The 15,902-nt window shown below is 40.1% G+C and overlaps 1 protein-coding gene across 3 annotated transcripts in view; it reads right to left on the bottom strand.

The window, feature by feature from the left end:
- The window catches only part of FGFR2 (fibroblast growth factor receptor 2), a 133,192-nt gene that overhangs the window by 38,162 nt on the left and 79,128 nt on the right, over nucleotides 1-15,902 (bottom strand). For 2 of the 3 annotated variants that reach the window (XM_054982606.1, XM_054982604.1), the window contains 3 exons: nucleotides 10,368-10,558; nucleotides 7,435-7,579; nucleotides 4,307-4,503 (listed from right to left, as the gene is read on the bottom strand). In XM_054982606.1, coding sequence (XP_054838581.1) covers nucleotides 4,307-4,503; nucleotides 7,435-7,579; nucleotides 10,368-10,558 — 533 coding nt within the window. Of the gene's footprint in view, nucleotides 1-4,306; nucleotides 4,504-7,434; nucleotides 7,580-9,363; nucleotides 9,509-10,367; nucleotides 10,559-15,902 lie in introns of all 3 variants that reach the window. The other variant, XM_054982605.1, reaches the window with a different exon arrangement.

Here is a 15,902-nt window from a genome sequence, read left to right on the forward strand (position 1 = left end):
AAACCCTCTCTGTAGTGAACTCCATATTATGCAACTGTATGACAAATGATGAAAGTGAGGCCTGTTGTTGGCAAAGGAAAAGACAACTGATGAAAGAGGATTTAACAAACCGACCGTCTGGGATAACTGCCCTTTGGAAAATGCTGAGTTTATGATCCATGGTCTGACTACTGACAGATGTATTGTATACCGACAGCATTTTCTCTGTCATCACCACATGATCAGGTCATTGTCATGCTTTCATTCCAGCCACAGGCCAATAATCTTTTATCCAAGTACTGATACACATCTCCGTTTCTAAATGGGCTTGGACTAAAAAAACTCTTCAGCAGAGAACAAAGACAGCCAAAGTTCCAGACAGACATGTGTATCTGTGGATGTACGTATATATCTTATAGATACATGTTCTCTTCAGTATTTCATACGTGCACATTAGATAAGGGCTGGTTGTACAACTGAATAAAGAATATTTGACAACCCAGCAGTGTTTGGATAATTGACCTTTGGGACCAAATATCAGAACCTCCCCATTTTCTTCTTCTTCACTTGCAAATCCTGCCTTTTCCTGATGCCTTTGCTCTGATGTCACAGAAAATTCATTTAATGCTGCAAGTGGATTAGTCAGCTTCTCTAGTGCCACCATATGCCCTCCAGGTGTTCATCCTCAGAGCTGACTGCTTAGAGGCAAAGGGAATCCTTCACTTCTGAATTCTGAGATCCATAATTTGTACCCAAAATTATTGTCCGAAGTCATGGACTTCCAAGTGCATCCTTGTAAGAACAAAGGTTCTGGAGTTTTTCCAAGGAAACAGACAAGGTTTCCTGATAATATGTTTAATACTGTGTGATAGTGTGCACATACTAGTAATTACAGAGATCTATCCTGAGCAGGTCTATTCAGTGACCTACTCGGATCTATTCAATGAGATTTAATTCCAGACAAGTATTCTCAGGATAGCACTGACAGTGGGGAAGGAACACCTAGCCCATTCTCAGAGCAGCTCGTTTACATTAGACACAACCAGTTTCTGTCTCCTCCTTCCTGTCAAATCACACAACACAGACAATAATGAGTTATAAGCAAAAAGCAGATGAACTGCCGATAGGTCCCAACAGAAGAAACAGCAGCCTACATGATCTTGGGGCAAATTCTTCTCTGCTCCCGAAGACGGTGATCAGTCAGATCCTCAGCACAAGCAAACCTGACCCCTTCCAAAAGAATTCCTTCCTCGAGTCAGCATCCTACCTTCAGCTGTGGCAGTCCATGAAGACCAAAGAAACAGGGGCAGAGGTGAGGGAAAATCTAAACAATACTTTATCCATAGCATCTATCAACACAGCCTAGCAACAAAATCAAATTCACATCTGCAAATTAGCAGGTCATTTTTAACAAACCTCCTATTTATAAAGGCTCTAATTATAACACTTTCTTGCTGCACAAAACACTAATTTAGGATTTGCCACTAAAGAAATATGATATCTCATCAAGCTAAAACAGCCAATGTTTATGTTTAATATACGTATATATAAATATGCACAGATGTTGGATGATTAGAGAGCTCTGTTTACTCCATAAAGTTTCCACTGCTTACTAGCTACTTACTTTGTGATACTCAGCAAAAGCTTTTTCAAAGCAATGCCTTTTGAATTGCATTCAAATAAATTACAAAATCCAATTAAAAACTGCTTAGGCAAGAAAAATAGCGCAGTGTTATTAATGGAAAAGAACCTTGAAGGATAAAAAAGACAACCTGGTCAAAGGTTTTTTTTAGTTTGCATTTCCCTCTCTTCTGTGTCTTTTGTTTTAAAATACAAATCTAAAATTCTATAAAATATTTCAAAACCAAAGAAAAGCCCACCATCAAAACATCAGCAGTTTCAGAAATCATGTGCATGCTAATTGGCTATATGAATAAGGATTTAATGTTTAAATCTTGCTTGTACTTGATAGTCATACTTTTTAAGGGATTGAACAAATGGAAGCTGTTAAGTCATAAAACAGTGTCAAAGTATTGTGCAACAACATCAAACAAATAACAGCTGTAAATTAAATCCATCTTTTCCCCATTTATAAACTTTGTAATTGTGCATGAGAACACAGTTCTACCTGAGATCCTATGAACTGAATAACTTCTTTAAAATCCAGCTTTTCATTACATATGACATGAAATGGTAAACATGTATAGAACTTCAGCTTATGAGAATCTGATCAGGTCAATTAATCAACTAGTAGTACATGAACACTCTCCAGTATCTTTTCAGAGACAATTAATGTTTGATGCTGCAACACATCTTTTGTCTTAAAATAATCATTTTGGATAACGTCTTCTATCTATGCATTTAAAAATCTTATAAGAGGTTTCTTAGAAGAACTCTGCTACCATGCATATAATTATCTCATGCCTGAGTAATGTACTTTAAGGTCTGTTTAGCGCTTAAACAGCCTCTGTACAAGAGGCAACTCACATACCACCCTTCCTTCCAGATAGCCTTTGAGCTATTCAGCTAAAATACTTCTGCCTACACCTTTGTTCTAAAAGACTAAAACAACATTCACTATTGTTTCTCTATTTAAAGTAAAATACTAATATTAAACAAAGGCGTATGCTTGTTTAAAATCAGTGTCATAGAAATAGGAAAAAGTGACATATAAAATAGTAGAATACATTCTGCAATCAAACTTTTAGTATAGTTGATAAAATACGGGAAGTTGGTTTCAAAATTCACAATACTGCACATAATGCAATCCCTCTTCAGATTCAGACACATAGGTCGAAAAATCTCTGCACAAGATTCCTGAAAAAGGATCTGCATAAAGTTGCAGAGAAAATACACAAAGGTGAAAAAACCCTCCCTCCTTGTGGCATATATTACTGTGTCTAGATGCTTTAACAAACAAGACCATTCTTATTCAAGTGAAGAATTTGGGCCTCTCCCTCCACTCCTATGCCTATGGCACCAGTTAATCCCTATATTTTATAGTTCACAAGAAGGCACCTGCAAATATACTGTGTTACCTATATTCCTTTCATAGCATTTCCAAAAAGTACTGACAATTCATATTAGAAGTTTAAGATGTCTTCCTTTCATGACAATTTCAACAGTTTCTGCTCTGTTGTTAAATGATTTATGGCAGTCAGTATTTTATTTGAGCTCCTGGCTCATTATGGTCCTCATGGTTGGCAGAGATAGCTGCTCGAGCTGGGGAGGGCATGCTTTGCTTCCTTGGAAGGAGGAGGAGGCAGCCATGTTCCCGATCATACAGGTCTTCAGCCCGGGGGGAGGGGCTAGCTGCCTTGTTGGGCGGCTCTGCCTACTCGGCAGCAGTGGCCCCACATTCTCAGCCCACCCTTCTCACTTGAATTAGTGCAGAATTAGCCAGCTGCTGTTACCAGAGCCAGGCAGGAATTCTCCCCCCCCTTTCCCAAATTCACTCAGGGGAAGGGTGGTTTTTTCACCTACCTTGCACTATTTACAGCTGTGGGGGTAATTGGCAATGGTAGTGCATGTTAGTTGTGTCATGGGCAGGATAGAATTTGAGGATAGGGAGCAGGCTGGTGAGCGCCTTTGGTTCTTCCCCATTGGTGGAGAAATGAGGTCTACTAGGAGCAGCTGGTACTGCTTGTGACGGCTGCCACCTGCAAGGGCAGATTGCCTGGGGGAACCCCACGTGCAAGTCCTTCCTTCACTACTGTATGGCTGAGACTTTAGGAGATCGAAAGGGGAGAACCAGATTGCCTGGTCAGCTGGGTCCCAGCCACGCATATGGATGGCTCGCACCCGGGGCAGTGGGGCTCACCCAGAAAGGTCAAGGCGGAGGTCCAGGTGTGACCCCAGGGCTTGACCTGTACTGCTAGTTGACCCTTGCCATGGTTATTGGTTGATGTCATGTTAATAAAGTGGCCCTTTAGTTCCAAGCCTGGTGTCTGTCTCTTCATTCCAACTGTGGCAATGGTTTCTGAACTCAGAATAGGTTTCAAAAATCTATACTAGTTTCAGTGCCACTCAAATCCCCTCAATTGTGCATTATGTAAAACTCTTTTGTTCATCATTTGCACACTATATGAAGAGCAGGGTCCCTTGGACCTAGTACAGAAAGCCTTTCCTTCACCACTGAGTCACTACAGAGTTCTTCTTGGTCCAAAACTCAGGGCTTGTGAGTTAGCAAGGTGTGTATTGTATGCAAACTTGACCTCTTTTTTTTTTTAAACCAAACATTGGTCTGCTACAAAAGGCTCTGCTGGCTTGTCTTTTTCAAGGGATGGGTAATAGGGTTTTTTTCAACTCTTTATCTACTTTCTGTTACCTGTCTGCGAAGTGGAATGCGCTTAGTCAGCTTGTGCACAGCTGGTTGGCTGCTGAAGTCTGGCTTCTTCGTGGTGGTTTTCATTCGGCACAGGATGACTGTTGCCACCATACAGATAATCAAGAAGACACCTACACAGTAGATGGCTATTTCCAGGTAGTCTGGGGATGTTGGATATGGCCTGTCTTCTATAGGAGCTAGGGTGCAAGTTTGAAGGAGGAACAATCATGCCAGATGATTAGAATACAGCAAAAGAATTATCAGCATAGCACTTCAAAGAACATGGTACCACATCAGACTAAAGAATACTTGAAACAAACTACATGACATACAGAATGCTGAAGATGTCCACAGTATGGAAATGGTAACAATGAGGAGGTAAATGGACAATTTCCAAATTACCTCAATTCAACCTTTTTCAGAGAGTTGGCTTAGACTGCCTGTTCTCTCATTGTGCCTTTTTCAATTCTTCTGCAGAAAAATCAGTGCAGTGTTAATAGCTGATCTTATTTAAACCTTAAAATTAAAGGCTACACATTCAGATTATGCTTGTGATCACATTCTTTTCTTGTTCTATTTTTCTTTTTAGCCCACTTTCTTGAGACAGGAAAATGGGCAATAATTCACTCCAGATGAATCAATATTTATCTGAATCTCCAAATCTTTGGCCTGCAGCAAATGACAGGTTTAGTAAAATAATTTTTCAAGAACATTGTGTTTTAACTCTGAGAACCACCTGAACACACAATGAAAGGCAAACAAGCATGGAATTAGCTAGCTGAAAAGCAAGGCTTATAGGACACCAAAGCATAACAAAGGTAAGGTATGAACTATCCAGGCTTGGGCATCCAAATACTTCTACTAAGAGTCAGACTAAGACAGCCCAATATTACAAGTATTCAAATTTACATAGCTAAGAGATAAAGATGCTAAAGTATATTAGATACTAAACTCTAATTAAGGGGCAGTAGGAAAAAATGGCCTATTTATTTCTTCATTCATTTGAAAACTAAACTGTAGGTAGATTCCCATGAGGCTTTCTGCTTTGCTTCACAGAGATTTTTTGCAACTACACCATGGTTAAGAATCACCTGAAGCTCAGGCTTCTCAGAGGGCTGAAAATGATTTGACTTCTGGGCCATGCTTTTTTTTGCATAATGTCTATTAATTCAACTTGTTTTGGATTTAGAGATGTGAGATCACCACACCCCCAAGAAATTTTGCTTGTCCTATCAAAACCTATTTCACTTCCCTTGAAATTTTTCAAGTGTTATGCTGGAAATTCCAAACTGACCTCAGATTTCAACCTGGGTGGAACATCCCTGAGGAATTTATCTAATCTTACTGAAATTTCTTTCACTTTTCTCAAAATTTATCTGATACTTTGTCTTGGCAGGAGACTCCAAATTTATGGTAAATGGAATATTGTATTGTCACGATACCATGGCATCTTTCTTCTGTCATGGTATGAATACTGAGAATATCCCATGGAAAAAGGTGTTGTGTAAACAAACAGGTCACAAGCTTTTGCACACTAGAATCATACCCTAAGTTTGAATTGTTTTATAATAAAAATTAGCATGCTTTTAAATGACTGTGTTAAAAGAGAACTAAGTTAAATGTGACTCCACCACACTCTATTATGTTTGAGAATATTTTGAAATTAGTGCTAGAAGAAGGCTAACACTCACAAAGATGGATACGTAGATTTGTGGGTGAGTCTACTGGTGGAAGACCCTATTTGTTGCATTGTTACTGAACAATGGAAGTACCTAATTAGTGTTAAACAAGCAGATAAAGATATGATTTTTATAGTACAGTAACAACACATTGGTCGCTCATTTTTTGAAATTTTGAAGTTTTATAGTGTTATTTTGACACAAATCACTGTTTGAATTATTATTCTATATACTCTATCCCCAACAGTCCAATCTCACACAGGACTACTCAGAAGTAAGTCTCACTATCTCCAGTGGGAGATTATTTCAAACTCAGTGTGCACTGGGCTGCAGCTTCAGCCTTTTACCTATTCCAAATCATGACAGTAACAATCAGCATTCTACCACAAGCAGCGTTCATTGCAATTGGTTCTTCCATCTTGTCATGTGTTAATATAAGTTTCATTCAAGCAAACTGATTAAGAAGTGGTGCTGAAGCACTTGCAAAAATGAAAACAGAAGCAAGCAGAAGCAACAGGAGCTTTCAACACAGACTACCTGTTTAGTGATGGATGTTCGATGGAAACCTTAAGAGTTAATACATTAAGGAGGATGATAATATGGGAAGTCTCAGACATTGAAAAGAAATGACCTAGAAATCTCAAGTTCAATTCATATGGTAGCTCAGTATTTAATGAGCAATACAGTTTTGCTATAAACACATGCAAGCACCAATTCTTTCTATAATATTGATATAATGACTGGCAACTTACAAACTGTGAATATTGCTGTGTGCACACATACAAAATATAACACAAGGCAGTGGCACTACACTGCATAGCAAGCAAGTTTCATTAGTACCAACATTTAAAACTATATTTTCTGACAGACAATCATTCTCAGGCAATGAAGCATATTAATGTGCGTTTCTGCTAAAAACAGAAACAACATCACTCCGAGCATGACAAGACATGCTTTGCAGAAAAAGCAAATTAGCTAGCCATTTGCTTAGAACATGCATTATTTAAAAGGTACACCAAGTTGATTCCAAAGATATGTTAAAAAACACTGCTTCTGTATTCATGTTTCAGCACAGCAAATTCTCATTTAAGACTAAAATTAACCTAGGCAATTTGACTAGGTTGAGGCTTTTGATGAAACGTTACTTTAAAATCCATCTTCCCAGGGAGGGGTTGAATTCCCTCTCAAGGGACAAGTTTATGTTTTTTGAGTTTAAGTATCTCACAGAAAGCCTTTTATTTCAAATGTTTAATGAACATTAAGACAGGTGAAAAATGTTTACAACTGGAAGCACCTGCATTCTTCATTTAAAACTGAAGGGCAACAGTTTTTTAAAAATCACTTAAAGAAGATTAAAAGCCCATTTTTGAGACAGAAGCTGTGCTAATTTGGCAGCAATCAACAATGAAGCAGGGAAGGGGGAAACCACTGAAAGATAGCAGTATATACCTGGCAGAACTGTCAACCATGCAGAGTGAAAGGATATCCCAATAGAATTACCCGCCAAGCATGTATACTCCCCAGCATCCTCAAAAGTTACATTCCGTATATAGAGAACCTCAATCTCTTTGTCCGTGGTGTTAACACCGGCAGCCTAGAAAAAAGGGAGGCAAGAGAAAAACTAGACATTTTAGGAATTCTTGTGGATGGGAAGTGGAACCACGGAGATCTTGGCACTTCAGAAGAAACCATGGTGCACAGCCGTGGGAAGATCCCATCCACAAAGCCCTCAACCAAAAGATGATTATGAATAGATCCCAGTTCACCTTAGAGAGGAATGAATCAACACCCTTCACCAAACCTACACTCACCATCTAAGTAACGCATGCAATCAGACAACATGGAAAAATTCACCCACAAATTTTGTTTTTAAAAATGTGACATAAGTAAAGACTAAAAATACAAGAAAGTACATAAAAAAGGAAAGTCTTACTAAAAAGGTATTTCAGAAACATATAATGAAGAGATGAAACCTAGAAGACAAAATTTTATAACAGAGATGTGTTCATTATGTGAAATTAAGCCCCATCTGGACAGCTACCCACACATGTGCTTTCTCTGTGGTAGCCCCATCTTATAGAATGGCCTGCCTAAGGAGGTTAGGAAAGCGCCCACTCTCCTGGTTTTCTGCGAACTACGCAAAATTAAATTATTCAGGAGGGCTTTCCACCCTGTTGTAAGAAGTAGTTCAGACAAATGTATTGGTAGGGACAGGGACTATCTGCTACTGTGTTGGGTATTGTCTGCTGATGTAGATATGTGCCTACTAGGGAGGGAGTTTCCATATTGGTAAACATGTCATGTAAATTAGTTATGCTTTGTTTCTGAAAGATTTCATCTCTGTGCTCAGCTTCATGCTTGTTTTTCAAATTTTCTGCTACCATACCTATTGCATCTCTTTCCCTGAATGTCCTAACTGCTGTTCATTATTGTACTTTGTTCAGTAAAGGTCCTAACTTTTGGTTATATTGTATATTGATCTCAGTGAGAAAGTAATAATAATAGTAATAGTAATAGTAATAGTAATAGTAATAGTAATAGTAATAGTAATAGTAATAGTAATAGTAATAGTAATATCAAAAGCAAGAAATGTTAAATTGACCAATATCTTCTAGTGCAGCCAGTAATGCTACACTGTGACATGAAATAATTACCTGCTCTAAAACAGTAGATAAATGTCTACTGTTCATGAAAAAGACAGAAATACAATAAACTATCTCAAATATTCCAAGTTTACAAATTTTGCTTTGCATTTTTTTAAAAAAACCTTTAACAGGAAACTATATTTTCCACACTGTTCGTGACACACACACACACACACACACACCGCACAGCACAAGTAAAGTGCTTGTGTAAAGCTAGTGATCATGAATGCACAAAATTATATCCTCAGGAGGATGGGTCTATAGATTCTTATTGATCATGCTACTAGTTCTGTAAAAAATCTATAATCTATAATGCTGTTGTTGCAACTACACTTAAAGACTGATCCCTGTCCCAACCAGTGGTTGTAATTCCCATAATAATGACAAACAATTCATGCACATGAATGAAGGGTGACAGTAACAGTAAAAAACTGAGGAAGATATAGACTGATCAGAATTTTTTCATATAGGACTGAGAACAAATATATGTGAACATAAATGGATAGCTCAAAGTAAAAGAGTAGAAATGAGTTCAAAGCAGGTTACTAAAAATACACTACACAGTATTTGTGGGAATTTTTCCATGGCTACTGGAGTAACACCAGTTGCATCTCCAAGGGAAGATTATAAATATATCAAGGTCATGGAGTTATCCTAAAAGCTGCCTGCAGAGTCCCAAAGCACCAATTTTTTCCAGCTTCTACATCCAGCTTTCTTTAACAGACGTCGTTACCTTTATCTGGCAGAACTGTAAGCCAGGCAGACTGGTTGGCCTCCCCTATATAATTGGAGACCTTACAAATATATTCTCCAGCATCCGCCTCTGTCACATTGTATAGTTTCAGCACTTCAGCATTGGAACTATTTATCCCCGAATGCTAGAACAGACCAATAACATAGGAGAACAATGTAACTGCTGCCCCAAATGTAAACACCAATATGGTCCCGCCACCAAAACATTTGAAGAAGTCTTTCAATTAGCATAAACATTAGTATAAAAACACTTTCTTTGTTTCTTTTAAAAGAACAATGATTTATTTATTTATTTTTGTAAAATGAGGGAGCTTCTTAATAGATGAAACCAACTAAGTAAAGGTCTAAGTTCACTGGATTCCTAAGAGCAACGTTTCACCTTAAAGGACAACACTGTTTTACAATAAGCTTCTTCTATGTTACAAAACTGGTCAAATAGAAATTTAAAAAAAAAAAAAACTTGAGAGCTAACCTTAAAAATCACTGCCCCATATGAAAGTGGTAAAAAAACTGAGCGCTTGGTATCTTTGACAAAGAAAATCCTGTGCTGCCAATGTCCTTTGGCAGCAAACATGGTCATAACTGAAGGACCTTTAATGTTTTCCCAGCCTCTTAATATCAAAGACCGAGTCAATTTTCTTTAGTTTATTTTGGACACTTGTTGCCCAAGAATAAATCTCAAGTGATGTCAAGATAGTGGTGTTGCAATTTTTTTTAATAAGTGACCATGATGTCTGAAAAAACAAACAACCAATCTGTGTGCAAGTAAAAGACTTTCTGGAATCTGAAAAGTGGAACTAACTTTTGCTTTTGTTTAGACCAACAGCTATGTGTTCCAGCCTATTTATGGGTTGGCACAGACAAAAGCTTCTGGGTCATTAAAAGTAATTCAATCCCAGTTTCAAAACTCTTGGCCTCACTCAGCAGCTTTTTTCACAATCTAAAAAGGAATTACTCATTGTTTGGGGTAAGGGAGAAGCTTACCTTAAGAACTTTCAGATACGGGATTCCTTCTGCATCATGTTTACTTCCATTCTTTTCTATGTGCTTTATCCACTGGATATGAGGCTGAGCATCACTGTAGACTTTGCAGACAAACTCTGCATCGCCTCCGACAACTGCTGAGGTATTTGCTGGTAGGCCAGCTTGTAGAATGGGCCTGTGTGGTGATCGTTCTGTCAGGAAGCAGAAATAGAGAGGGTAGGGAGAAAGCGAGAGAGAGAGAAATAAAGATGCAGAACTAAGAAGAGCTGCCAAGAAAACTGTTAGTGAACACGAGCCAAAAATCCCTGTAAGCCTGTTGGCTGACTTCACTGAAATAATGCTGCAACCAAAACGTGGAACAACAACCAAAAAAAGGTGCTTGAATACTACAGCAGAATGTTGTACAGTGACATTTAAGAAAAACAAAGATGCAGAGTATGAAGTCTTATGGAGAGAACATTTAAGGCACAATTCCCTAAGTATTTTTTTAAGTACAGAAACATTTCTTTTATTGATGAGAACAGAGCTTATTTGGTTTCATCCAAAATAAGGAGAAAAAAATGTATATGCGTCTCTTATCCTTTAATTGGTTGTAACTAATGCCAAATCAGATAAAATACAAGATTTACTACTACTTAAAAATACAAGTTGCTAAGACCATTCACTGCCACACCCTTTGGATACAAGGTACTGGCTCAGTCTATGGTTGCCTGTCCCCTTACCCTCCCAGTGGGAGAGTGTGGACTGGCACTTACTCCTGAGATATCTTCGTGCACATGCTGTACTAGAGTTGCCAGTCCTCTGATGGACAAGACATGCAATACATGTTCCGTCTCCAGTGTCTGTCTATTTCATTTCCAAAATTCAAAGGCTCTAATGAGCAGTCTAATCAAGTGGAGTCCAGAAGGGCGCATGAACGATGGATAAAGATGACTTTGTGCTAAGTGATCCCCAGTCCAAGTATGGAAAAAGGGTGCCAAGGGGCTGTCTGCCGACAGGATGATGCAGGCAAGATTTTCTTGCCTGTCTGTTTCTCTGACTGTCCACTTGAGTGCATTGGAATTAGGAGCGCAGATGACCAGTGATCCACTAGAAATACTGCCCAGGAAGAAGACGTTGTGTGAAACGGGAATTGGAAAATCTTGCCTGCATCATCCCGTCGGCAGACAGCCCCTTGGCACCCTTTTTCCATACTTGGACTGGGGATCACTTAGCACAAAGCCATCTTTATCCATCGTTCATGCGCCCTCCTGGACTCCACTTGATTAGACTGCTCATTAGAGCCTTTGAATTTTGGAAATGAAATAGACACTGGAGACGGAACATGTATTGCATGTCTTGAATATATTTATTGGATTTATTTATTGCATGAAATATTTATAATTAATACAGCACTTTGCATTTTGCACAATATAGACTGATTATTCATTACTTCTAACTGCATTCCCCGGGTTATTTAGTTTGTGCTTCCTGGTTAACCAAGGAAACTCCCTGTTGTTGTTTTTAGTCCTCTGATGGAGGCAGGAGATTTGCCGTTCTCAGTGTCTTCCCCCTGTCACTACTCACCTGGCTGTTGGGGGAAAAGGTGCGGGAACACTCTTGGCACAGCATGACCTCACTTCCAGGAGTGATGTCATTGTGCAGGCCTTGGGAGTGCCCCCAAGCTTGGAACCAGGCTGATTTAGACCCCAAATCAGGAATCCCAAATGGGAGGGGGATCCCCTGCCCCACCAGAGGACCAGCAACATTAGTACAGTCACAGTTGTGCCATCAATACACACACAAATTGAGTGTAATGTTATCTTCACTGAAACTGCATAATCTAGAAATTAGAAAACTATGAACAGGGAAAGATCTCAAGAATAAATTTAAGTGTTGTCTATACAATTAAGTAACTTTTTAAAATGATAAAAATCAGAGACTATGGATCAGCATTTGATGTACTCTACAAGCAGAAAGCAGAAGGTACCAGCTAAAGCTGCTAGCACCAGCCTTCTAAGAACAGAATTGATAGTATGACTTCATGTCACATAGGTAATGGCCAATGACAATATCTGTGGGTCTACGAAATGTGTTGAATCATTGTAGACTGTTTTTTCTTCCATGAAATCTAGAGAACAAAAGAGTGCCATAGGCACATTAAAACATACATGGACTGTCTTCTCTACTGAATGGTCAGACTCTACCACCAGATTTCTTGAGAACTCTAGAAGTATGAAGGACATTTTGCAAACCTTATGGAGTTCTTATGGAAGTAGAATTTCTAAGGCTAAGTACTCACAAAGCTGTTTTGGACCTAGTCCCTCACAAAGGTGATGAGGAAGACACAGGGTTTGCTGCAGCCTGTGGAAAGTAAGAGACAGCTAATTGGGCAAGAGCAGTCCTTGCCAGACAGCAATGGGTGTGGGGCATCAGCCTCCACACCCTCGTTTCCCAGCAAATGGCAGTTGTGCCCATCCATCCTCCACTGCTTTCAGAATAAGTACAAGCTAGTAACCATGGGGGAGGGGAGTAGGAATTTTCCCCCTTTGGTTCCTAAACAGGGGGCAGGGTTTCCACCTACTCTACTATTAATAGAGCACAGCAACATCCTAAGTGTGGTAGGTTTGAGGTTTTATACCACCTAATGGGTGCAGCAGTGCAGGTAAAGTTGATAGAGTGGTATTAGTGAGCACCCTGAGGCATCCATTACTGGAGTGAAGGGGCAATCTTCAGACCAGAGTCCATCTGGGCCTTCATGGAACTTGACCCATAGACCTTGCTGCTAGAGGGACTGGATGTGGCACACCTCCCTTGAGCAATAAATTGCTTGGTAAAGAGGTAACTGATCCATACACAACAGACGGCTCAGAGCTTGGAGTCAGATTAGCCTGGCCTGTAAAGTCTGAGGTACAGATACACAGACAGAGGAGGCCTGACTCTTCTGTATCCCATCAATGGCCCACACTGCAAGTAGGTCCAGAAGGAGTCGAGGCATTGATGTTGCAGATCCCTTGATCTAAATAAAGCTAATGGTGCTGGTTCTACTTATTCTACGTCTGCCAGCAGAGCATAATGGACAAGAATAATTAATGCACTATTACACCATCCAGGGGTTTCAAGGCTGCAAGTGAAAGCCACCAGTTTGTGGAATCCAATAATTTTAGTGAACCTTTTGAATTACTCGGTAAGGCTTTCCATGAGCCAAAGTTAATAAAGGAGACAGTTCCATAGTTAGAAATGTTTGGTTAACGGCTATTTAAGGTAATCACACTTCTTGCTTCGCTTAAAAAGTCCTATGATGCTCCCGGTATTTACATGTAAGAATAATGTGTTTATTGTCTATTAAATGTAGGGATGTCATTTTTATTTATTTATTTAATTAATTAATTCAATTTATACCCCGCCCTCCCCACAAACAGGTTCAGGGCAGCTTAAAACAGAAAATATACAATTAAAACATCATAAAAATATAAAACCAATTTAACAACTAAAATCCAGGCACCTCTAACAATAGGAAGCTACTGTAAAACTACTATAAAACCATTGACACAGCCATGATACAGGCCTAGGGCGGTTGCAGCTGGGGCATGGTGGTCAGGAAAGGGGGCAGTTCGTTGGCTCTCAGCCAAAGGCCAGGCAGAACATCTCCATTTTGCAAGCCCTGCAGAACTGCAATAGGTCTCGCAGGGTCCAGATCTCCACTGGGAATGCGTTCCACCAGGCCGGAGCCGGGGCAGAAAAGGCCTTGGTTCTGGTAGAGGCCAGCCAAATGTCCTTTGGGCTAGGGACCGCCAAGCGTTGCTTATCCGCAGAGTGCAAGGCCCTGCAGGGGACAATGGGAGAGGTGGTCCTCTAGGCATGCAGGTCCCAGTCTTTGAAGGGCTTTAAACACTAAAACCAACACCTTGAACTGCATCTGGAACTCGACTGGAAGCCAGTGCAGCTGGCACAGCAGAAGATGAATATGCACCCTAAATGGCATTACAGTAAGGATGCATACTGCTGCATTCTGGACCAGTTGTAACTTTCGGGTCAAGCCCAAAGGCAGCCCAGCACAGAGCGAGTTACAGTAGTTCAACCCAGAGGTGACCATTGTATGGATTACCAATGCAAGGTCCTGGGATGACCCACCAAAGACGAAAAAATGCTGATTTGGCAATGGCCGCAACTTGGGCCTCCATATAAAGTGTGGTGTCCAGGACCTTAAAAGCTGAAAAAATTCAACTTGCCAGTAAGGTACAATTATAGTACTGGAAAAAATTATCAAGAGTCCTTGTTTTTACTAAACTTTCTAATCCTTCTTTGGGAACCAAAAAGGGGAAAAAAGCAAGCAGAATCTCCATTTAAAAGAAATTGGTTTTAAATTGAAGAGGCAAATGCCTAGAGAGGGTTAGAAAGGCTCTAAAAGAGATGAAGATCTAGCCCGCTTAAATTTCAGCACAGTCCTAACACAAACTCAGGATCTGGTTACGATAGCATTTCCTGAGACCTACTTCAGCTGCAGATGAGTTAGAGGAGAGTCAACAATGTGCTAGAGCTAACCCACATTACCACATCGTAGTGGAAGACATTAACACCCCTAGGAGCTATTGTTAAATATTTGTCACAGCTATAGTTTGCCAGAACTCATAGGAACATTTATCTGATTTAGGCTTTTGTTACCCAGAACAAAAGGAACTGTTTCATCATTATGAAATTATATTAGCTGTCCTTCTTCAAAGATGGCCACTTGGCAACACACCAACCTGACCTGACCAATTGTTAAGGTTGCCAGGTCCCCTTACCCTCCCTGGAGTGATGTCATCAACTCGCTGGGACCACACCCACTGCACGCTGGCCCAGGAGGTTTTTTGCCTCCCAGGCCTGTTCGCTGGGCCTTTTCCCTAGGTGAGTGGCAGCAGGGGGCAGAGGCTGGGAGCAGGGGATCCTCACCCACACCAGGGGACTGGCAGTCCTACCAATTGTAATCTGCATTTATTTTAGGCTGCATTCATCTACATCATTGGATATTGTGCTATCGTAGAGCTACAGCAATTATTTGCATCTATACAGGAAAATCTAGGTGCAACTGGCAATAGCACACTATCTATAGAATTGTCATTCCCACACCGGGGGCGGGTGATCCCCCGCTCCCAACCTCCACTCCACTCCCCTCCCCTGCTTACCTAGTTGGCAGGGGAGGCACGAGGCTCCCAATCCAACCCAGTTTGGGCACAAATCAGGCTGCTGTGGAGCGCAGGAGTGCTCCCATGCTCTGCAGTGGTCCATTCCAGGCCAATTCAACGCCCCCCATGGAGCGCGGGAGCTTTTTGAGCTTTTAAAACTGAGCTTTTTTTGAGCTTTTAAAATTGGAATGCCTTTATTCCTATTGTATCTCATTACACTTATCGCTTATATTTAAGTTTGTTAGATATGATTTTAAAGTCCTCAGCATGTATATATAAGAAGAAAATTTATAGACTGTCTATTTCTTTTAGGAAGTCACAATGGCTAGAACCTAGAAAGAAGGGAGGTTTTTTTATAAGAAATACTCATTCGGGAATGAACACATTC

This window comes from Eublepharis macularius, chromosome 6 (assembly GCF_028583425.1).
Source record: "Eublepharis macularius isolate TG4126 chromosome 6, MPM_Emac_v1.0, whole genome shotgun sequence".
NCBI lineage: Eukaryota > Metazoa > Chordata > Lepidosauria > Squamata > Eublepharidae > Eublepharis > Eublepharis macularius.